The 25,700-nt window shown below is 40.6% G+C and overlaps 1 protein-coding gene across 17 annotated transcripts in view; it reads right to left on the bottom strand.

Moving 5' to 3' along the window:
- KLHL32 (kelch like family member 32) overlaps nt 1–25,700 on the bottom strand; it is a 219,236-nt gene that overhangs the window by 9,003 nt on the left and 184,533 nt on the right. For 5 of the 17 annotated variants that reach the window (XM_073336803.2, XM_073336802.2, XM_073336813.1 and 2 more), the window contains 4 exons: nt 22,176–22,234; nt 18,930–19,122; nt 15,688–15,782; nt 9,466–10,722 (listed from right to left, as the gene is read on the bottom strand). In XM_073336803.2, coding sequence (XP_073192904.1) covers nt 10,561–10,722; nt 15,688–15,782; nt 18,930–19,122; nt 22,176–22,234 — 509 coding nt within the window. In that variant the 3' untranslated portion in view covers nt 9,466–10,560. Of the gene's footprint in view, nt 1–1,144; nt 1,298–1,652; nt 1,767–6,572; nt 6,914–9,464; nt 10,723–15,687; nt 15,783–18,929; nt 19,123–22,175; nt 22,235–25,700 lie in introns of those variants that run through there. The other 12 variants (XR_012158001.1, XR_012158002.1, XR_013635557.1 and 9 more) reach the window with 6 other exon arrangements.

Raw genomic sequence — 25,700 nt, 5'->3', positions numbered from 1 at the left:
GCTGTAGCCGTAAAGAGCCTTTAAGGTACTGAATATTGCATGTGTGTATACAAAGTATATTTAACCCTTTTACACTTCCTTTTAAACATCAGTTTTCATTTTAAATAATTTTAAATAAACCATTCATTTATAAGCTACTGCAGCCACACTGTGCACCTGCGGAAGGGCCAAAACCTGCCGATCAGTTGTACGTGGGGCCATTTGCAGAGGAGACCCCAGACCAGGTGGAGATTGTTCCCTGGAGAAGATCTCAAGAGAGTCTCTGCAGCTAGCTGCAGAGCAAGAGTGATTTTGGGGTGGCCTGGCCTGGATCTGCCCAATTGATCTGTTCATTTGTGGATCAGCTGAGCCAAAACCCCATGCAAGGGGAGCAACGGGCCACATTTGTGTCTCCTCCCCATTTATGGTAGCAGGAGTTTTACCCAGCTCTTCAGGCATCCTGCCTGCAAGGGATTGTAGATTCTGTTCAGCCCTGCAATATTTTAAAATTGAGTACTAAGTCCTTTTATGCCAGCTTTGCTCCATCCTTGCGATTTGGCCCTTTACAGGTTTCCCCTGTGGGATCCTCATTAGTATCGTAATGGAGCAGTGCCACTTCAAAAAACATAACAGCAGAAATGGTCTCCATGTTTTGTAGTACATTGTTAAAGTAATATTGCTCTTAGGCTTAGGCGTTTTATAGCATTTGTGACTTATTTCCATAATCAAGAGGAAAACCCAGCGAATAAGACTGTAGCTAGGATTGCTAATGGAATTCAACAAGACTTATATGCATATGCTTTGTCCAGCTCACTTTATGAATATATGAGCTGTTGACTTTCTAAGACATTTATGACATTATTCACCATCATCCCTACAGTGATGATTGTAATCACATGATAGCAGTATTCAATGGTATTTTGACCAAATATTAAATTTCTGTTAAAAAGTTTTCAAAACTACTACACTGGCTCATTAAATGTCATTTCTCTCTCCCCCACCCTCATAAAAAAAGGCAGCAGGAGGGCTGCTGTCAGTGTAACAAAAGCCTCATTTATACATCTTTCTTTTACTCTATCTGCTTCAGTACTGTTACTGTGTGTGTATGAGGAAGGCTTTCCACACTGAGACACACAGCACTGGTAACTGGATAAAAATAAAATACCTTTGTTATATATTTCCTCTATTACAGAATTCAGGATACTGATCTCCTCTGATCCAACATACTTTGGTATAGAACAACTCTCCAACACGCCTGCCAAACTGCAGATTCCTTTTTTTTCCTTTTCTTTTTCTTTTTGAACCCTAACATGATTCTCTTAAAAAAAAAAAGAAAAGAAAAAAAAGAAAAGGAAAGGAAAAAGGCATTGTTAAAAATTCACACTAACTTGCATTATTACCATGGAAATGTACATCTAGTTTGTAAGAATTTAACATTTTTGTATTGTTATTGGAAAGCAAGAACAAGATGTATTAAATTATGCCTCGCTTCCATTTTCACTAACAAAAAATGAAGCGAGGGGGCATTTCCTAAGATGAAATAGCTCATAAGATAGCAAATTTTACCTTTTTATGATGGACTAAGGCAGTGCACACATGCAAAGAATAAAGATCTGTACAGTCTTTTGTGTAATTATACAGAACATGAGCTTCCAGTAACATACACTACTTACCTCGTCATTTATGAAAACTTCCATAACTGTCCATTTAAATGGAATTGTGATATTTCCCTCAAGAAATTGATAATAGGCATTACTGCAGTCGTCTTTTTCCCTCTTCTGTAGCTTCTGAAAATTAGATATGTTGGGAGGTTTTTTAGGCACTACATTTCATCCTAATTTATCTGAATTATTTTTAGCTGCTTCTGTATTTAAAATGTGATGTAATCAGCCCTTCTGTTAGAAATGGTTACAAAAATACACTGACGATAAAAACCCAGTGCGGTGTCAACATGTCATAGCAGAGTTAGATTGTTTGTTTTAGAATACACAGAAGTATTCTAAAACAAAAATATGGTTAGGAAGTAAGCTTTGTCTCAAAACACTTCTTTGAGCTACTTACAAAACAAAATCTTTTGAAGGTGGTGGTCTGCCACTACACAGATGAAAAGCAACTGTTAACTAAAAGACCCTCATTCTGTATCTTGATCTATGTGGTCTTGTTACAGGTACAGGACTTTGCCCACCTCAAAGGGGTTACAGGATTGGGGCCAAAATTCACTACATTTTCTAGACCAACTTATTAAGCCCTACAGTGTAGTTCCTGGAAGTGTTTGCCTCTTACATTTGAACAGGACATTACTGTATAAGTAAGTTATCCTAGTACCAACCGAATACCCCATATTTATCAGTTGTAAATTGATTTCCCTCTTGTGTCTGTTTTGGTAAAAAGGTTAATATAAAATTATCATTTTAGTCCACGTGATGAATTCTGCGAGCAACATCAAAACCTGGCACAGCTAGTCTGGCAAATTAGACTTCCATACTCTAGGCTTATATTTCACAGTTGATATTATTTATACAGATATGTCTTAAAGGTACATATTTATTTTATCAGAAAATGGTCAGAAATTGGTTGAAGGGCAAACATTCAATACATTAAAAAATATACAAGCAACTTAAATTCACTAAGGAATTATAGGAGAGAAAAATGGAGATGATGCAACTTCCATTTCGTATAGGCAGTGTGATGTTGCTAAATTATGCCTTAGCCCAGGTCTACACTATGAATTTAGGTCGAATTTAGCAGCGTTAGATCAATTTAACCCTGCACCCGTCCACATGACGAAGCCATTTTTGTTGACTTAATGGGCTCTGAAAATCAATTTCTGTACTCCCTGAGGAGGGGATTAACGCTGAAATTGACATCGCCGGGTCGAATTTGGGGTAGTTTGGATGCTATTCAACGGTATTGGCCTCCGGAAGCAATCCCAGAGTGCTCCATTGTGACCGCTCTGGACAGCGCTCTCAACTTGGATGCACTGGCCAGGTAGACAGGAAAAGCCCCATTAACTTTTGAATTTCATTTCCTGTTTGGCCAGCGCAGCAAGCTGATCGGCAGAGTTGACCATGCAGATCTCATCAGCAGGGGTGACCATGGAGTCCCAGAATCGCAAAAGAGCTCCAGCATGGACCAGATGGGAGGTACTGTATCTGATCGATATATGGGGAGACGAATCTGTGCTATCAGAACTCTGTTCCAAAAGACAAAATGCCAAAATATTTGAAAAAAATCTCCAAGGGCATGAAGAACAGAGCCTATAACAGGTACCCACAGCAGTGCCACATGAAACTTAAGGAGCTCAGGCAAGCCTACCAAAAAACCAAAGAGGCAAACGCCTGCTAGGGGTCAGACCCCCAGACATGCCGCTTCTATGATGAGCTGTATGCAATTCTAGGGGGTGCCCCTACAACTACCACACCCCTGTATGTTGACTCCTGCAAGGGAGTCTCACACAACAGGGATGAGGATTTTGGGGAGGAGGAGGTTGAAGATAGGGAAGCAGCGAAACCATTTTCCCCGACAGCCAGGAACTGTTTATCACCCTGGAGACAGTACCCTCCCAACCCATGCTCCCGGACCTTGAAGGCGGAGAAGGCACCTCTTGTGAGTGTACCTTTGTAAATATAATACACGGTTGAAAAGCAAGCGTGTTTAATGATTAATTTGCCCTGAATACTTGGGATGCATTCGCGGCCAGTACATCTACTGGAAAAGTCTGTTAACGTGTCTGGGGATGGAGCAGAAATCCTCCAGGGACATCTCAATGAAGCTCTCCTGGAGGTACTCCCAAAGCCTTTGCAAAAGGTTTCTGGGGAGGGCAGCCTTATTGCGTCCTCCATGGCAGGACACTTTACCACACCAGGCCAGTAGCACGTAGTCTGGAATCATTGCATAAGAAAGCATTGCAGTGTATGGTCCCGGTGTTTGCTGGCATTCAAGCAACATCTGTTCTTCATCCCTCTGTGTTAGCCTCAGGAGAGTGATATCGTTCATGGTCACCTGGTTGAAATAGGGGAATTTATTAAGGGGATATTCAGAGGTGGCCGTACCTGCTGGGCTGTTTGCCTGTGGCTGAAAAGAAATTATCCCCGCTGTTAGCCACGTGGTGGGGGGAAGCGATCATCCCAGAGAATTGGGTGTGTGTGGCGGGAGGGTGGTGGTTTAGTTGGGTTTGTGCTTAACGTTAACCCGAAAACATCAGCAGATCTTTGACTGCATTGGCTACTTGCATCACAGCAGCCCCCACAGTAGATTTGCCCACTCCAAATTGATTCCCAACTGACCAATAGCTGTCTGGCATTGCAAGCTTCCAGAGGGCTATTGACACTCGCTTGTGAACTGTGAGAGCTGCTCTCATCTTGGTATTCTTGCGCTTCAGGGCAGGGGAAAGCAAGTCACAAAGTTCCATGGAAGTGCCCTTACGCATGCGAAAGTTTTGCAGCCACTGGGAATCGTCCCAGACCTGCAAGACTATGCGGTCCCACCAGTCTGTACTTGTTTTCCAGGCCCAGAATTGGCATTCCACGGCATGAACCTGCCCCATTATCACCATGATGTCCAAATTGCCAGGGCCCGTGCTTTGAGAGAAGTCTATGTCCATGTCCTCATCACTCTTGTCACCGCACTGCCATCGCCTCCTCGCCTGCTTTTGTGGGTTCTGGTTCTGCATATACTGCATGATAATGTGTAAGGTGTTTACAGTGCTCATAACTGCTGCGGTGATCTGAGCGGGCTCCATGCTTGCCGTAATATGGTGTCTGTAGGAGAGCAGAGTTGCAGGGGAAGCGGTGTTTGGATGACCAGTTTTGCAGACCTACTGCACCGTCAGCTGAGCAGGCTGCATGCTTGCCGTGGTATGGTGAGACAAGAGCAGGAGAGCAGAGTTGCAGCGGAAGCAGTGGAGAATAGATATTTATAAAGAACGACGAGAGGACCTGCAAGGTGGATTCATGGCACCAGGAGAGCGGAGTTGCAGCGGATGACGACTGTCATATAGAGGACCTGCTAGACCACCAGGAGAGCAGGACAGCAGAGTTTTGCAGACCTACTGCACCATCTGCTGCCAGCAGCACCAGGACACAACAGCGGCGGTGTCAGTAAACTGAGCTGAGCGGGCTGCACGCTTGCCGTGGTATGGCGAGACGAGCAGGAGAGCAGAATTGCAGCAGAAGCGGTGGAGAATAGATATTTATAAAGAATGACGAGAGGACCTGTGAAGTGGATTCATGGCACCAGGAGAGCAGAGTGGCAGCAGAAGCAGTTGTTCAATGACGATGGTTTGCAGTCCTACTGCACCGTCTGTTGAAAGCAGTATGGCGCCTGCACGGAAAAAAGGCACGAAACGATTGCTATCGTTGCTTCCAGGGAGGGAGGGGCCACTGATATGTACCCAAAACCACCACGACAATGGTTTTGCCCCATCAGGCATTGGGAGCACAACTCAGAATTCCAATGGGTGGCGGAGACTACAGGAACTGTGGGATAGCTACCCACAGTGCAATGCTCCGAAAGTCGACACTAGCCTCGGCACTCCGCCGACTTAATGTGCTTAGTGGGGACACACACAATCGACTGTATAAAATCGCTTTCTAAAAAGTAGACTTCTATAAATTCGACCTAATTTCGTAGTGGAGACATACCCTTAGACAAGCAGTGCTCCTGCAGAAGGTATCTTGATTTCTTATATATAATTTTTTTGAGCATTATAGAAAAGCTGCTGTAGCGTTGCATTATAACAATTAACCTCTACTGAAAATACCCTTGAATGCTGATATTCTCTCCTTTTCTTTCAAAAATTATTTTGAAAAAATTCTAAGTAATTTTCCCAGAAACAAAATGATGATATCCCTTTACATAATCTACATTCTTAAACTGCCTGCCAAGTCTTCCTTCCCTGCAAACTCTTGACTGCAGAGAAAGTATTGTAAACTTGCCCTCTTCATTTATTCTACATTTTAATTTTCAGTAAACAGATGCTGCCTTTTTTCACACTTGTTCCACATTCTGCCTAAGTTGTTTCTGCTTGTGTGCATGTTCAATTATCTCTTTCTTCCTGATCCTGCAACTGATGTACTAAATTTCTATATGGGTAGGGGAAAAAAAAGAACCCTAGGCAAACCTCAAGGCAAAACAGTACAAACTTTTGTAATTCTATCTCAGGTCCAGGTACTCTACCTGAAAGTGAATAAATCATGAATATACAGCATACAATAGATATACTGGGATTTTAAAAAACATATTCTACAAAATTTTCTTGATACTGACAACTGGGCCACAACATCTCAATATTTCTTTGGTCAGTGCTTGGATGTGAAATGCTCAAGGGAAAATGAAGATGCTGTAGAAAGTGAAGTTGATGTTATCAGTGTTCTTTCATCTGTGTCAAACCAGTGTCTTAGCACTATGCTCAGGAATCATCAGATAAGCCACACGAGATGGCTGAATTTCAGTCACTGGTGATGTGGTGCCTAAATGTACAACTGATAAGACACCTCCATATCCTTTGGGACAAAATGCACTATATAAAAAGTAAATATTACTCTTTATGGGTGTGACCTAAAATATAGACCACAGGATATAAGTATTGGATGATTCATTACAGCTCAAGATCTTGTGACTCAAAGATCTATTTCCAGATGCTAGCAGATTTAGTCAATAAAAATAAGAAAATGAGCAGTACCCACATGGCCTGTATCCCAACAATGTATAGCCCCACTACTGAATTATTCAGTCTTACCGCTATTTCCCCTTATTAAGCTGGTGAAGAGGCATGAGTGAGTTATTGCTTGAGATCTTGTCCATTACTCCACACTCTTTTCTCCAGTTGGAAGCCCAAGCGAATTATGTTACCATCAGCTTTCCCACTGTTTTCTTCTCTTCTTCTTTCACTCATAGAGTAGACTGGCCATGTGGAAAACATTCTTTTCCTTTTCTGGTCCAAAAATAAAGTGACAACTTAAGGCTCTGTCAAAAAATAGCAGTTGGACATATCTTCTATTGGACCGCAGGGTCAAAACTGGTGACTTGGCAGGAACGGATGCTGGGTTTGACTCACTCCAAGATTTGCGTTGGCAGAAGATTTGGTAAATTTCACACCACTGAAGTCTCTGTAGAGACTGGGCCTATGGAAGGCACCCACACCAAGGAGCCTGCAGCCCATCCAGCCTCAGAAATGGGTAGCGCTAGTTGGGGATGTGCTGATTCAATTGCATCCACTGCATAGCCTCCGCCAGCAGGACTCCTACAGAACTCCAGTTGCTAGTCAAAGCTGCCTTCTCGAAACCATCACCTGCTCACCCCCATTCCTGCCTAGAGGACAGTATACCACGCTGGCACCAGGGAGCACCTCTTTGCATAATTTCTCACTTGGCAAAAGATAAATGGCACTCCCTAACTTTAGGCACTGAAAAGTAGAATTCCTCCTCCCTTTTGGAGTCAGGTGTAAATCTGCATGTTCTATAACTGAAGCTGCAAATAGCACAGTATGCAGAAGGTATAGGGGGCTAGAGGACATGATTTATGAGGAGAGGCTGAGGGAACTGGGATTATTTAGTCTGCAGAAGAGAAGAATGAGGGGGGATTTGATAGCTGCTTTCAACTACCTGAAAGGGGGTTTCAAAGAGGATGGATCTAGACTGTTCTCAGTGGTAGCAGATGACAGAACGAGGAGTAATGGTCTCAAGTTGCAATGGGGGAGGTTTAGTTTGGATATTAAGAAAAACTTTTTCACTAGGAGGGTGGTGAAGCACTGGAATGTGTTACCTAGGGAGGTGGTGGAATCTCCTTCCTTAGAGGTTTTTAAGGTCAGGCTTGACAAAGCCCTGGCTGGGATGGTTTAGTTTGGGGATTGGTCCTGCTTTGAGCAGGGGGTTGGACTAGATGACCTCCTGAGGTCCCTTCCAACCCTGATATTCTATGATTCTATAAAGGTAAGTGGTCAACATGAAAGATGTCTGTGATTGCTGGAGCAGAATCCTGACACTAATTGAAGCATGGGCTATGTTCTCTGGCTCTGGAACTCTAAGACTAATGTAATGCAGTTGCACAGCTGTTTAAAACTGCTATTCACCAGGATAGACAATTGATGATTACAACCAGAGCAGTAAAAGTGTTGAAAGACCAGAGCAAATATGATAACTTTTTCTTGCCATATACTCTCCTGTCTGTCGGTCCTTGAACTGTATGGCACATGCAGCTTTGCATAAGGAAACTAATGCCACTCCAAGTTCTAGAAACTTTCTACGCAGCCTGCTGCCATGGGTAAACGGGCAGTTAAAAAAATGGTAATCTTCTGTTCTTCTGAAAGAAACCTTTTAACTATAACTTCACAGCTGTGGCTAGCTGACCATATGGGGGACTGGTGAGTGGACTGGGGTTTACAGAAATTAAAATACCAAAACAAGATGTGTAAATGCAGAAAATATCCTGGGAACTTTTGTCTGTCTCAGTGCTTTACAAACTTCAGTAAGTTCTCCCAACACCAGTGAAATGGGTAGTATTATATACACCTTTTCTAGATGGGGGAAATCAGACTAGAAGTTGATGACTCATTCATATGCAGAACCAGTATCAGAAGCTGGGGGCCTCTCAGACCCCTGCTCCCATCACTTAGACCACGCTCCCAAGAGAATAAAACGATGCTGCTGGAAAATACAAACAACTCAGTCCTGGAAATTCCAACTACAAAGCAAGGCATAGACCCCATACACTATGTAGGGAGATTACTTTCAAGAATTCCTGTTCTGTATGGAGAAACTAAGAAATGCCTCTGGATGCTGGTCTGCAGGAGACCAGAGAAAAGCAAAATAAAAAATTCAGACACCTTCGAGACCCATGAGCCATGCAGTTAGGGGGGAAAAATATCTTGATCTAAACTTCACAGCTGAGTCTTCATGGAAAGAAAGTATTGTCAGTGCTCAGATAATCATTCCCAGTGACAAATATGCAGTTAGATCTCTTCGACCCTGTCTACCTTTAAGTTGTCTAGGACAATTGATAAAACAATTTTTGATACAAAATCTATGCTGACACATTGAAAAGGTGAAGTTTCCTAAGGACAACTCCAAGAAGAAGAATCAGATGGGATAAGTAGAACTTCCTTTTATCACTAACAGTAGCCCTGAAAAGAGTTACCATCTGTACGATCAAATTTATTTGACCCAGTAACAGCTCTCATTGGACTAAGAGCAAAATGCTCCTCTCCAAAAATGCACTGGGTATTCCTTGATTCTATTCTGGACTTGAAATTACCATGAATAGCAACGGGAATTCTATGTTCTGAGATCTGTTCAAATATTATGGTGGTGTGGGACCTATAAGTACATAGATCAGAGAAATACATTGCGGCCGTAGGTCATCAACCGAGAGGTTTAATAGTATTCTTCTTGGTTAATATTTCTGAACACCCATGTTGTCACATATATGCAAATAAATGGCAAAAACATCAAAAAAAAAAAAAGGGCAGGGGGTCACAATAGCCAGAGAAAACCAGAATATAATGGTTTGGTTTTATTATTATAAATTGTACAGACACCTGGAGTATTGCAGGGAGACACAATATTTTATTTATTCTTTCAATTTATATAAACTTTATTATACACCGATTTAGCCTCTGGAAGCCAGTGATTTGTGGTACCATATGTTGGACAAAATGAGACTGTTCATTGAGAATTCTAAATATGGTAACCCTTTACAAACTGGCTACTAAAAATATGAAGTAAATGGTGCATTTTAATTATATAGTAAAGAGGTTATTTCCAATCATTAAAAGATTGCCGGTATCAGGAAGGATTGATCATCTGATAGAAGATAACATTTAAAAGTAGACCTTGGTAAATAAAGATAATTTTGTATATCAATTTCTTCGACAAGTAGGTTCAGTACACTGTTGTACAGTAATAGCCACTGAAACCTCAGTGTATTCTGTATTCGGATGAGATGCAAAAAATCAGTTTCTTGGTAGATGCCCATAATAAATTTAAAGAGGAAAGAGGTTTGGTGTTTTTTTTACTTTATTATGCTTCACGCTATCTAAATTTCCAATAAAGTTTTCTTAAATGAGAAACTTCAGTGGTGAAGAAGTTGGGAACTGAAGGTCAATGCATTTATCCTTTTTGCCACAGGTACCTAGGAAGTTGAATAATTTAGCATAATAGAATATTGTCCTTGTTAAGCTTATAAACATTGTATTATATTGTCTTTGAACAGGGCCACTGCCATCCATTTAATGTGCAGACCCCAAGGAACAACAGGGCCGGCAGGATGCTGGGTGCACTCAGAATGCCTTTCAAAGATGCATAAAGAATTTAAATAGAGGCAGGTAATAAGTTGTCACCCAGAGAAAATGGCAAATGGGTTGGTATGAAGTGTATGTTCCTAATTTGGGCCAGAGAGAAATTGCAGACTGAGGTGTGAGCCTTTAGTGAAAAAAATGTTCATTTTTTTGCCTATTGTTATTTGACTTTAAGACAAATGTGTAGAAGATAAAGCAGCATTTCATGCTTAATTGATCCAAATGTGAAATTGCTGTATGCAGCGCTTTCCCCCCCATTTGCTTTTATGGATGGTGCATTCTTTTTCTCACATAGTGCCAATCCTGTGGTGAGGCACTTGTAAAGTCTGGAGGTTCGGGCATGTGAAATAGGGAGCTGGAAGGAAGCATGCTGCTATTCCATTAGAAGCAAAAGGAAGTGTAGGCCCGTAGAATACTTCTTCTTTCCCTTCCTTGCTAATATCCAGCACCTGCAGGACCAAAATGCTGAAAATAATATTTCAAGGATCACAGAAGAAATAGGCAACAAATTTGCTGGCACATATTGTATACACTTATTAATCCCAAGGAAATGCAGTTTCAGCCCAATGGCTTTTATTTAGGGATCAAGTGCTGTATTAATGTCCATATCACCCAAATCTTATCCTAGCCGTCACTTAATAGCAAATGGTAAAATTTGATCCCACTTACTAGCTCTACACTTGCATGGTTGCACATGTAGAACTCTGCACTGAAACACTAAACCATTACTACGAAATATGAATCATTTATCAAACTGGTATTTAGACGAGCAAGGGAACTCAGGGCCAGCTGAATGACAGAGTAAATGAAGGCATCCAGAGAAAAGTGCTTTTCTTCAGAAAGAGGGAACAGCATGCTGAATTTGAAAATAGAAGGGCTTATAGTGCTGGTTAAAGCTAGGCAGCGTGCCAGCAACTGAGAGCATATGTAGTCAACACTTACAGCTCTGCCAAAGCACTTTCTCATTTGTTATATTTTTTTCTTCTAGGCCCGAGTCTCTCTTGGGCAGACTGCCAGTTCTGAGATGGTTCTGTGATGTGGGGAAACGTCCACGCAAAAGCAGGACCCAAAATGCATTTTCACTTCCCATCAAGTAGTATTTAAACAGAGATGAAATAGTACTCAAAAGGTCCCACAGATTATAAACAAGTGTGTTTGTTAGTACGTTTCCCAATTTGATATTGTGCTGTTTGTTACATTTTGTGCACTGTACAGTGTTCCTATCCAAGCCATTGTGAATTAATTTTCCATTTACAATTGACCAAGTAAATTATGTTACCCCACTCAACTTGTCATCACTGATGTTTCTACAACTGGGGCACTGCATCACTCAGAAAAATGAAAATAAGTCACCTAAAGCCCAGAGGTAAGTATATACAGAGCCCTGTGCGGATACAAATTTATATCCATGTATGTGGATATCTGCAGCTATAAATCAGTATCCGTGGAACCACAGGCTCTCCTGGGAACCACAGCTGAGAAAGCAGTGGAACTTGGGGCTGCCACTCCCAGGAGCCAGTGCTGGCAGCTCTTCCAGCACAGCTATACTGCCCGCAGCCCAGCCCTGCCCCCAGCTCTGCCCCCATCCCTTCCACGCAACTGTGCACACTGCTTGAACACAAGAGCGTGACCAGGGACAGCTGCTGATGAGCCTGGTGCCTACCCCAGTGGGCAGGACTGGGGGCAGTACAGCTGTGCCAGAGGAGCTGCCGGCGTGAGGCGCTGGCTCCTAGGAGCGGCGGCCCCACGTTCTGCTCCTTTCGCTGCTGTGGTTCCCGGGAGAGCCCTGCGGTTCCGTGGAGGCCAATTTATATCCGCAGATATAAATTTGTATCCACACAGGGCTCTAAGTGAGAAAGAGAGAGAGAGACAGTGTGTGAAAATGACCTTACTAGATGTCGGGGAATAGAAAATTACATTAGGGTCATAGAAGCAACAAGGGAGAAAACAGTGGGGGAACTGCTCAACATTTTAGATGTCTATACACAAATACAAGGAATATGGGGAAGACCTGGCAGTATTAGTACATAAGAAATTACATCTTAATGGCATCACTGAAACTTGGTGGGATAAATCACGTGACTAGAATACTGAGGGTTACAGCTTGTTCACAAAGGACAGGCAGGGGAAAAAGGGAGGAGGTGTTGCATTATACATTAAGAATATATACACTTGTTCTGAGATCCAGAAGGAGGTGACTGGCAGACCAGCTGAATGTCTCTGGGTGAAGATAAAAGTATATGTGGGAAACCAGGGGCAACATCATGTAGGAGTCTACTGTCAGGAAGAGGTAGATAAGGAATTTCTAGTAAAAATAACATAAATATCCAAAACAAGACTTAGTAGTAATGTGGGATTTTAACTATCCAGCCATCTATTGGAAAAGTAGTATGGCAAAACAAAATGTCCAATAAGTTCTTCAAATGTATTAGGGACAGTATTGTTTCTGAAGATGGAGAAAATAACAAGGTGAGTAACAGGGAGGAAAGGAGTACTTGTGGCACCTTAGAGACTAACCAATTTATTTGAGCATGAGCTTTCGTGAGCTACAGCTCACTTCATCGGATGCATGTAGCTCACGAAAGCTCATGCTCAAATAAATTGGTTAGTCTCTAAGGTGCCACAAGTACTCCTTTTCTTTTTGCGAATACAGACTAACCCGGCTGTTACTCTGTAACAGGGAGGAATTGAGGCAAATCTGAAGGTGGAAGGCAATTTGGATGGAAGTAATCGTGCAATTACAGATTTAATGATTATAGGGAAAGGAAGGAGTGGGAGCAGCAGAATAAAGATATTGGACTCCACCAAACTTAAAACATAGGGAAATATATGTGAAGAAAATGTAAGGGAACAAGTTGTTTAGGAGAACTGGCAGTTTCTCAGAGACAATATTAAAGGTGCAGCAGCAAACTATTCTGAGGAGAAGGAAAGATAGGGAGAATAGTAAGATGCTGATACGGCTCCCTCAAGAGCTCTTTAATGATCTGCAGATTAAAAAGGAATCCTACAAAAAGTGGAAACAGTGACAAATTGCTAAGGATCAGTCCAAAACAATAGCACAAGCATGTAGGGACAAAATCAGAAAGGCTAAGAAACAAAATATGTTACACCTAGCACAGGACATCAAAGGCAATAAGAAGAGGTTCTATAAATACATAAGAGCAAGAGAAAGGTTGAAGGAAATGTAGTTCCACTACTTAGCATAGGAGAACTATTAACAGATGACCTCAAGAAGGTGGAGGTGTTTAATATCTGTTTAGTTTCAGTCTTTCTTAAAAGATAATGGTGACTGAATACTCAACACAATTAAAATCAACAAGGTGAAAGGAATACAAGCCAAAATAGGGAAAGAACAGGTTGAAGAATATTTTGGTAAGTTTGATGTATTCACTTCAACAGATCTTGACAAAAATCACCCTTAGGTACATAAGGAACTAGCCGAACGAATGGTTAGCGATTATCTTTAAGAACGTGTAGAGGACAAGTGAGGTCCCAGAGGACTGGAGAAGGGCAAACATAGCACCAAACTTTAAAAAAAAGGAACAAAGAGGACTCAAAGAATTACAGACCAGTTGGCCTAACTTCACTACCCAGAAAGATACTGGAATAAACTATTAATTTGTAAGCATCTAGAGGATAATAAGGTGATAAGTAATGGCCAACATGGATTTGTGAAGAACAAATTTTGCCGGTCCAATCTACTTTCCTTCTTTGACAGGGTTATTGGCCCAGGGGCCAGGATGTTGTAGACATCATGTATTTTGATTTTGACACAGTTCCACCTGACATTCTCATAAGTAGAGAATTGTGGTCTAGATGAAATTACTATAAGGTGGGTGCAAAACTGGTAGAAAGAACGTACTAAAAGAGTAATTAACAATGCTTCACTGTCAAACTGTGAGGATGTATTTAGCGGAGTCCCACAGAGGCCTGTCCTGGGTGTGGTACTATTTAATATTTTCATAAATTACTTGAATGGAGAGTACACTTATAAAATTTGTGGATAACACCAAGCTGGGAGGGTTGGCAGACAGTATTAGAATTCAAAGTGATCTTTATAAATTGGATAATTGGTCCGAAATCAACAAGATGAAATTCAATAAAGGGGAGTTCAAAGTACTACACTTAAGAAGGAAAAATCAAATGAAATACAAAGGGGGAATAACTGGCTAAGCAGTAATATTTCTAAAAAAGGATCTGGGAGTTATTGGATGAGCCAACAATGTGATGCAGTCATTCCGGGATGTATTAACAGGAGAGTAGTATGACACGAGGCATATTGTGTAAGACATGGAAAGTAACCATCCTGGTCTGCTCAGCACTGGTGAGGCCTCAGCTGGAGTACTGTGTCCAGTTCTGGGTGCCACATTTTAGAAAAGATGTGGACAATTTGGAGAGTCAAGAGGAGAGCAACAAATGACAAAAGGTTTAGAATAACTGGGCATGTTTAGTTTTGAGGAAAGAAGACAGAGGGTCCTGATAATAAGTTTCAAATGCATTACGGGCTGTTATAAAGAGGATGGTGATCAGTGTCCCCATGTCCACTGAAGGTGGGACAAGAAGTAATAGGCTTAATCTGGAGCAAGGGCAATTTCGGTTAGATATTAGGAAAGCTTTCTAACTATAAGGATAGTTAAGTACTGGAATAGGCTTCCAAAAGAGATGGGATCTCCATCACTGGAGGTTTTTAAGAACAGTTTATACAAACACCTGTCTGGGATGGTCTAGGTATACTTGGTCCTGCCTAGATGACGTCCTGAGGTTCCTTCCAGCCCTATATTTCTGTGATTCTATAATCCCACTTTCACAGGTTATTTACAGCTTTGGGGATCTATGAAAGGCCAAGGATCAAGAGGGCAGTTGCTGTTATGATGGACTCTAGAGCAGCAGAAGACTTTACTGGAGAACCTAGTACCAAAGGCAAAGCTCTCAGCGGAATTTTAAAACATGCTCGAAAGTAATGAACACATGCACAACTAAGGCAGGTTGCAGTGTTCCAGCCCAAATTTTGACCTAGATCAATTACTGGTTATTTCTGGCCTCTTTATAGAAAATGAGAGGGCTGAAAAATTAATAGGACATTCCCCCTCCATTTAGACACTTTAAGTGTCATGGCACCTGGTAATATGCAAGTGCTTTTTTTTTTACCCAAATCTTGTCAAGAGAGGAATTGCCCAATCTATAGTCCCAGAAAATGTTATGCAGAAGTATTAAATCTAATTGCTAACCTGGAAATCTGTTAATATCCACAACATTTCCCAGGTATGTTTTAGAGATTCAGTGACTGCATAAGAATCATCCCTAATCTCTTTCTCTCGCCACTTCAAATAAATTTTGCTTTTTGATAACAGCTATGCAAAAAGGACCCTTGCAGAAACATTTGAAGAGACTTCAAAAGAACCTAAATCTCTCACCTGGATACATGCCAAAGGCTCATTTGTCCAAATAGAATAGCCGCCAACTAAATATATTCTTCCATTGTGGACAGCAACGCCAGATTCATTCTGACCTAAAGCAAAAAGGAAATCAAAAGCACTTGCATCTTTTAATTAACTCTGTTAGCATCAAAAGTTAGAGATTTTGTTCATGAGATACACATAGATTTGCTGTAACATGACAGTTTCAGAACTACCAATTCCTGGCAGTTAAAGTGGAGAGAAGGGCTTATCATGTACTATCCCCAGGAATGCAATTTGAGTGCTATCCTGAAGGACAGAGATGATGCCAAAAACCACACACTGCAAGCCAGGTTAGTAACACTTGAATAGGGAACAGACTGCAAAGTTTAAAGTGTATTAAAGAAAAGTATATTTTATAAACATTAAGAAATAGTAGATACCAATACATCTCTGAAAGAGGAATTAAGCCTCTTGTGCGTGTATCTACAACTATACGCGCATGTGTGTGTATTCCATATGTTTAATATAAACATACTACTCTAATAAGATACACTGTTAGACCAATGAAGCCAAACTGGCACCTGTGCAGACCTCTTGAATTTTACGGGGTTAGATGGGTATAGCTAAAAGCAGAAGTTGTTCCTATTTTAAATAGGAAAAGCTTGTTTAAGGAATCTGCGCATGTTAATAACATTCTAGAAAAATGTAAACACTGTTTAAAACTGTTTAAAACTCTGTGTCCCATCACGAAGCACAGCTCTAAGTGGAATCCTTAGTGGCAATCTCAACAGAAAGGCTGAGCACTGAAGGTACAGAGAGGAAAAAGTACCCTCACCCTTGGAACCATTCCTTCAACGTCAGGTTTGAAGCACAGGCCCTGCTACTGATCCCATTGACTTCAGAGGTGCTCAGGCACATCCAAAGTGAGGAAGCCCGCATTGCCACTGCTTCTGTTGTGCTGCCTATTCCGTGCAAAAAACAAAGTGGTTCTTTGCCAGAGGCTGTCAATCCTGCACCTTTAAAAGCATTGAAGGGGAGAGAAGGATGGAAAGGAAACTTAATTTAAAACAAAGTTTATTCCCTCCCCTGTTTTACCAGTTCCAGGTATCTATCGATATGAGAGAACACCTGTCAAGGTTCCTTCCCCACTCTGAACTCTAGGGTACAGATGTGGGGACCTGCATGAAAACCTCCTAAGCTTACTTTTACCAGCTTAGGTTAAAACTTCCCCAAGGTACAAATTAATTGTACCCTTTGCCCTTGAATTTCCACTGCCACCACTGAACTTTATCTGGGTTCCTGAAAAAACGTAGTTTGGACACATCTTTCCCCCCAAAATCCTCCCAACCCTTGCACCCCACTTTCTGGAGAAGGTTTGGTAAAAATCCTCACCAATTTGCATAGGTGACCACAGACCCAAACCCTTGGATCTTAGAACAATGAAAAAAGCATTCAGTTTTCTTACAAGAAGACTTTTAATAGAAGTAAAGGAATCACCCCTGTAAAATCAGGATGTTAGATACCTTACAGGGTAATTAGATTGAAAACATAGAGAATCCCTCTAGGCAAAACCTTAAGTTACAAAAAAGACACACAGACAGGAATATTCATTCTATTCAGCACAGCTATTTTCTGAGCCATTTAAAGAAATCATAATCTAACACATACCTAGCTAGATTACTTACTAAGTTCTAAGACTCCATTCCGGTTCTGTCTCCAGCAAAAGCATCACACAGACAGACACAGACCCTTTGTTTTTCTCCCTCCTCCCAGCTTTTGAAAGTATCTTGTCTCCTCATTGGTCATTTTGGTCAGGCGCCACCGAGGTTACCTTTAGCTTCTTAACCCTTTACAGGTGAGAGGATTTTTCTTCTGGCCAGGAGGGATTTTATAGGGGTTTACCCTTCCCTTTATATTGACAACACCATTTCACTCAATTAAGTCTAGCATTTTGATTCCCTGACTCAGCCACCAAACAGCCAGACATGTATATTATCTATGTCTTTGCTTCCAGAACTAGTAACTTCAAAGCGATACTTAAAAGAATGATGTTGACATCAGGCTGGCCCTTAAAGCAACCTAGGAATCCCTGAAGATGGGATTTGGTGACCACTGTATATTACTCCCTTCCCTCAACTTAACCAACTCCGCAAACTCCTTGTTCTCGCTGCTGCTCAGCCTTTAGCTCCTGAATCCTTTGCTTCATTTGCTGGGCTGCATCAAGAAAGTTGTTGTGGTGCCTATACAAAGGATTCTGAGCAACAACCGAGCAAGATTCTAGGATGCTTACAGCTGACTGAGCAGAAGCAAGAACCAGCATTTGGGCGGACAGAAACTCTGCAGCTGAAGGAACAGTTGTTCAAGTCAGGCCAATGATTGAATGACCTCAGCATTCCTGCAGTAAGGTTCTGGAGATGCCTCTTTCAATGCGGCTCCCTAGGCAGCTGCCACTGGTTTACTCCTGGGACACATTACTTGCCTGGCATAATGTTGGGCTGTATCTCCCTGCTGCTTATACTCAATAGTATTTCTGAGAGGCACATCACACAGTCATGATGCTAGGTAATGTGTGTGACAGAGGTAAATGAGGTGCACTGCTTTGCTAGCTGTTACTGCAATGATCCCTCAAGCTACTCAAGAGGAAGTTTGCAAATCCAGCAGCCGTCAATGCTAATCTACTCATCTCTGATTTGATTTAGTTCTAATAAATAAACTCCTTTCTGGCATCCTGTTAAGACACTATTATGTAGTAATAAGTCTGGGACAGTTATGCATCTCCATAAATACTCTGAACACCACCACCACCAGTAGCAGCAGACCCTATAAAACTACACTTTCATGGAGTGCAAGGTATAGTTGAATTGCCTTTGTGTACTCAAAAAAGTGAGATATTTCCATTGGTGCAATTAAGCACCTAGTGAAAGGGGAAATAAGATTTAATCATTTTATTATTTTGATTGTTTAATTAAACCCCTTTTAGTTGCATCGTTTTGAAAATGTAGCCTGCAATGCTCCAAAAGAACACTCTTCTTAAATGTTTTCTGCCTGATTCTCTTCTCTCTTAGAGCAGCAAGGCAATGGCTCCTGTTGGCTCCTGTTTGCATCGGTTCCTAAATCAGGAGTGATTCCACTGAAGTCAGTGGAGGTCCACCTTTATAAAAGTGCTGTAACGGAGGAGAATTAGGCTCCTGAATCAAAACAAAACAAAACCCTCCCATAACATTGCTTTCATTGTACATTTCATGAAAAAGACTTGCCTGTCAACATGTTGAAGCTGCAGCGCGTCCATTGGTCGGTGTCTATGTTATAAGAATCTATGTGGCGTACAAGAATCCGATCATTATTGTAGTCTAAATCATTCCCGCCTAAAACATAAAGCCTCCTTTGGACAGCTGCCATGGAATGGTACACTCTCCTCTGTAACATGGGGCTTCGGCTTATCCACTTATTCTAGAAATGTAAACAAAGAAAAACTGGTCTCAGACTCAGCAGTCCTTGGAGACTTGCAAGTGCTACGAGTGTCACATATCCCTCTTACTAGCCACAAATCTTGCGTAAATATATTGCTAAATTTGAATGTTACTTAGAACAGCTGGTCAATTGATTGGACTCCAACACCCACACCATAGCTGGTAATCTTTGTAGCTCTATATTTTAATATATATCTTTTGGGAGAATTCAGAGGTTCTTTTCCACTTCTTTAGAATGTAGCCGTGTGGTAAATGTTGTCTTTGGTTATACTTCAGGCATTGTTGGTTTGACAGGATAAGAGGACAGATGGAAGACACAACCAAATGTTGATTTCTTAAGTGTAACTGAAACATGAAAATGGTGATGTGACAGGAGTACAGGTGAGCCAGGGACTCTTCTCCCATGGATAAAACACAGTATTTCCACCATCCCCCAACATTCACTTTTTCATCTAATCTCCCTTGATCCTTTATTTAGAATATATTGAAAAAAATCTTCTTTCATGACATATGGTGAATCTGAATTACTCATGGACAGATTTTAATCAAGGGATAGATTCCAAGCAAGAGTGTAGATTACAATTATAATTTTCATCTGGCGCAATATAATATTAAAATAAGTGTATCTGTGCTGAAAAAGTCATGAGAACATTTCTGAAAGACTAAGGGTTTCAGATGTTGCTCTCTCCTGTCACAGAGAAAAAAAAAAATAGAATGCGGTGCTGACGTGCTTCAGTAAGAAAGTATTAGATCTCTCCTCTGTAAATCGCACTGAAACCTGGAACAGGGAGCTATAATCAGGGCTGGAAGAGGGTTTTTTTCCTCCCTCCATTCAGAAACATATTTGGTTTTTCTCTTTAGGAAGCAAAGGAACAGGAAAAAAAAATCTCATAGCATCTTACCAAAGCATTTGTGCATTCCATTTTGTTTTCTTTATCCCTCCGTATTTTGATTGAATCATTTATGTAAGAAAAATGGTTTTGAATATTTATTAACCAGGAAGGAGGCACTGCAGGAGTTTTACTACTTTTTTAAGGGTAAAAAGATATGAAACTTTAGGAGTCAGAAAACAACTGCTCCAGCTACCTTGAACAGTCAAACAACCTGCTACAAAAGGTCTAATTTATTAGTAGGGGAAGTTAGAACAATTAGTCTGTGCGGTAATTCCTTATATTAAATACCCTGTAACTTGGTAACTCAATAGCCTCTGACAGTGGCCTCCACAGTATATAGCTATTCATTACAATATATAATATTTGAATATTAGGAATTAATTTTTGCATTAGCAGTCCAGTCCCTTGACACAAGACTATAGACACCATCTGCTTTGCAAAGCCTGCCTGCATCCCCTGATTATATCTTTAGCTTCCTCCACTGCAGTGCCTGCCAGGTGAGCCGCCAAGCACTGCAAAGGCAAAGAAACAGAGGGGCCTGGTGGGGTCATTCCTAATAAGCCAGCGTGTGAATACTAATCAGTGGTGGGGAAGCAGAGGTCACCCCAGCCTGCTTGTTGGCAGGTAGCTGTGTGCTCTGTGGCAGATGGCAGGCATTATCGACTCTCCACAAAGGCCTAGCACAGAAACAAGCACTACTGCTGAATGATAGAGTTATTGAGATTCTGTGCAAGATGCAAGCAGATGTGATGTTTTCCAGTACCCACCATAAACAATATGCCAGCAGAATTTTTAAAAAGAGCATGTGTGTACAAACATGAAGCAGACCTCATTTAAAGAATGCTAACACATTCTTCCTCTTTAACTATTTGTGTATCAGACTTGGCCTCCTGCAATTAGCAAGTTATGCTGAAGTAGCCAAGCCACAGATATTTTAGAGTGCGTCTGCTGGGATACCTGAGCAACTAAGGAATCTAGGCAAAGCATGCACAACACAAAAAGGAGGCAATGTATGTAAGTACGATGCCCAAATCACAAGCAAAATAAGACTGTAGCCTGTGATCACGATGGACAAAAGATTTATAACAGAACCTCTGTTTGTATAATCAATAATGACATATTGTGCCCTTTAAAAGAAATTGTTAACTGTGATTCCTGTAGCCAACTTCTGCTCTTGGATACAGACATGGTGCTCCCCATAAAACCACTGGGAGTCACATGTAAGTATCTGTTGGCAGAATTTGGCTTTAAATATAAAACCCAAAGCCCCTACCCAGCAATCAGAAGTCAATATCCTTCTATAGGGGCATGAGAGTCCACTCATGCTGATGTGACTGTAGGATTAGGGCGTTTGTTTCCCTAATAAAGGAAGAAAGGACATATTACCATGTCCCAGTGCTCTGAAGTTGTTACTGGAGAATTTTAACCTAAACAAAACACATAATGTATGACCAAATTCCTAAAAGATATTTTTGGTGCTCAGATAATAAAGTGATAGGTACTTTAGCAATATCAAAAATGGTCAGATTTCTTTCTCTCTCTCTCTCTTTTTTTTTTTTTTTACAAAAATATCTATTTTAATCAACTGCTTTGCAATAAATCAGTTTAACAGATCACTGATGGGCAGTGTAGGTCCAAAATTATGTTTTTGTGGTAAATGAAAATTTTACAAACCCTAATATTAATAGAAATAGTTTTATGTTCAGGAAAACACTTTTGTTTGGTTTTACACATTTCTCTGCTGCATGTGGAGCAGAAATATCGCAACACTGAGCTACCATTGGAGAACCAGTATGTGAAACTGACTAGTTTATTTGCATTGTCCAAAGCTAATGGTTTGCAAAAAGCAAAGAAGCAGAATAAATGGTGACAAATAAGTAGATTTTTAACATGTTTTCAGTGTTGCTAATCTAAAATGCTTTCAGTAACCCAGTTAAAGAATATTATTTTTTTAAACAGTGGCCCTTATTCTCTGTTACTCTGTACATGTATACTCATTTACAACAGTGGAAAGTAGGTATAAAACACTAGCAGTTTGAATTGGCAGTATTTTTGATCTGCCAGTATTCTTTAATATACATTTGTTATATACTTTGTTCATTCAAACATATAAGCAAACACCTACAACACAGAAACTCACCTGCTTAGGATCATAGACCATTAGCCTGTTCTGGTATTGTGCAGTATTTGTTACTCCTCCTACAAGAGATTTTACATGGGTTAAAATGTTTTCATGAGTACCAAAAAGGACCAAGATCTTAGTAAAGAAATCAAGCACATTTAGGACTATAATTTTATATATCACCGTATTAAATCTACGACATAATTATACTACTTATTACCAGTTTTACTTTCACACAGTTAGACCTTTGATCTAGTTAATAACTAGCACAGCTGATCCATGTTGCCAGAATACAAGGCAAAACAGCAACAAACAAATAAACAATTCATCTCTCTGTGTAAAGCTAATTCATTAGGCTAAAACATGGTTCAATAATATTATTTGTTTAGTACACTGACCAGTCTTCAAATGTGCTAAGGACTATTATAAAGAGCATGGTTCAATTGTTCTCCATGTCCATTGAAGGCAGGACAAGGAGTAATCAGCTTAATCTGCAGCAAGGGAGATTTAGGTTAGATATTAGAACAATCTTTCTAACTATAAGGATAGTTAAATTCCATGGGAGTTTATGGAATCCCTGTCATTGGAGATTTAGACAAGAACAGGTTAGACAATCACCGGGCAGGGGTGACCTAGGTTTACTTGGTCCTGCCTCAGTGCCGGGGGCTGAACTAGATGCCCTCTCAAGGTCCCTCCCAGCCCTACATTTCTGTGGTTCCGTGTGCTCATCCCTGTTCAAGAGACAAAGATTAATAATAATAATAATCCCTAGCACTTTTAGTCAGTAGATCTCAAAATGACTTATGAAAGAGGTCAATATCATTATACCCATTTTACAGATGGGAAAAACGAGGCACAGAGAGGTGAAATGACTAGACTGTCCCTGCTCCAAGGAGTATGCAATCTAAGAGGCAGTCAAAGAGAAGAGAGGACCTATGGAGTAAACCACAGGACAGGAGAAAATTTAGGAGTTGGAGGTGGGGATTAGAGCTGTAACCAAACAGGAATGGCACTATGGGGCATCATTTTCATTCAGAAACATTGTGCTGAATCTTAGAACAACAATCACTTTCACATATAATTCTGAAAGAAAAACAAAATGAGATTTGTATTTAGGAAGAGAATATCTTGCTCATGGAAGTAGCCATGTGAATAACTAGCATATGTATGCTGTGGGCTCCTTCAACAATGGTTAAGTCTGAAACACCATTAACCATTGCCAAGAAGCATACCCAAATACTGCATCTTGGCTGCTTAGCTGTCAATATAATTTACAAACAAAGATGAAAGGTACCTTCAAAATGCCTAGGATAGTTTATTTGGCCCAAATTGATGCTTCACATTAATGATTTGATATATGATCACCCTGTGCTCTCTTGGTTTTAAATGTTCATCCTCATGCTGTAATCTGATCCACACAGGTGAAGCCCTTCACACACACACATCCTTGGGACACCGCGAAGACTGGATTGCAGCATCAGAGCCTTAAGAAATTCTTTGGGTCAGTGACAATCCTCAACTGTGCAGAGCATGGAAGAGAGAAAGTGGTCTCTAAACTGATTTTTGGATTAGCGAGAGGGTGGGGTAGATCAGCCTTCAGTGCAAGTCACAGCAGCCACAGACGAGCTCTAATTCATGTTGGCTAAACTAGTCCCAAGGGGCCAGTCATGCACTGCGCTTCAGCTCCACCTCCTCTTGTCCCCAGCAAACCCTGAAATGACCCTAGGGTTGAGATAGTGGCCAGGAGGGCTGGCCAGAGAATTCTCCCATGCTGCAGTAATCCTCAATTGCTCTTTGAAGCAGTCTGGTGACACAAAGTGACCTTAATGGGGCCCAGGATCTGACCATATGTCTTCCTATGGGCAGAGTGCACTGTTACCTTTAAAAAAATCATAATTAATAAATCATTTGCCAAAATCTGCTTCCGGGCTGCTCATCAGAAAGCTATAATCATATTTCCCCTTGACCTCTAACCTCACCTTCCCTTTCATTTTTTTAAATGTAATACTTAAAGGTAATGTCCAAAATAGAGCGGTTTCCAGATATTTTGTATGTAGATAGTTAGAAACTTTGTAACAACATCTATGTTGTCTCCATAATTTTGTTAACCTCAAGATTTCATCGTGCCCTGCTGTGATTATTTTTTAATATCCTGGGTTAATAAATCTTTAACTTCACCTAAGCAAAAGTCAATTATTTATTATACCACAACCTATGGTCTAGAATACAGGCAGCAACAATATTACACCTGGTCAAGGAAAAAAGCAAGCTACATCCTACAATGTCAATAGCACAACCAATTCATAGGAAAAGCCTCCCATTCAATGTCTTGCAGCTCCAGACATTTTTACACATGTAGGAGAAACTAAGGACAAATCTATTAAAGCAAATTGCCCTGTACTGCTGAGTGACAACACTGATTATTTATATTATAGCCATGTCTTGAGATGCCAATCCCATTGTGCTAGGCACTGTACACGCATGTAATAACATGTGGTCCTTGCTCTGAAGAGTTTACAATCTAAACAGACAAGCCAGACACAGGGTGTTATTTCAAAATATTTCCACCATGCTAAGATGTTGCCATTTATTGTCTATCACAGCCTTTGTAGATTACATATGCCACAATATGCATAGGCAAGTTCTGATTATTCCCCTTCCTAACCTCAGGATATATTATGTAGCTCTGTGTTGTTGTACATCCTTGTATACTGTCAACTGTACGTACAGCTACACAATGATCTTTTTCATAATTCAATTTCTTTTGCATATTTCTTTTCTCTTGTACAGTAATATTTAGAAATGAGATGCCAGATTACTATTTTGAAACATACCAATCAGTTATTTTGCTGATTCCCTCTAAATGTTAAACTACAGGAGGTATATCGGAAACATGATGTTGGGCCTCTTACCAAGTCACTCTTAAGAAAGAAAAGCCTGGAAACTGTTTCGTTTTTGTTTTGTTTGGTGGAGGGGTTGCTTCCTAGTAAAATAATTCATAAATAATCAAAGAAATAAAAACCATTTATTTTCCCCCTAAAAAGGCCCCTCATACCAAGTACTGTACACAGCCTAGATTTTTCCTGCTCAATACTACTCATCGGTGGTGTTTTATCATTACATTCCTTTCACATGCCGCTCGTCACTTTTAGATTAATCTGCCAAAATGAGATGCTAAGGATTTGCATACAGATTTGACTACACAAAAATAGATATGGAATTAATAACAGTCTCTATATGTTTTAATTTCTTCTAGACTGGAGTACCCTTGCCTCCAGCAGTATTCTTGGCTTTGAAAGTCATCAAGCTGATTTGTCTGCTCTTAGGTTATGATGCCACATGCTGCTACACTGTCCCCTGCAATCAAAGTGCTTGCATAGATAGATTCCATGCCTTCCCCTAACAAGTACATTTTATAGATTGGCAGTTTTGATCTCCCCTCCCCAGGGGGATAATCTGCATCTTAACAGCTTTCTTTAGATACATCTGTCATTAAATATGCCATTTTATATCAGCATCAGTTTTCAAAACCAAGTTTCTCCT

Source organism: Lepidochelys kempii, chromosome 3 (genome assembly GCF_965140285.1).
Source record: "Lepidochelys kempii isolate rLepKem1 chromosome 3, rLepKem1.hap1, whole genome shotgun sequence".
Taxonomy (NCBI): domain Eukaryota; kingdom Metazoa; phylum Chordata; order Testudines; family Cheloniidae; genus Lepidochelys; species Lepidochelys kempii.
The sequence above is the reverse complement of the archived record's forward strand: the minus strand, read 5'-3'. Positions and strand labels throughout refer to the sequence as shown.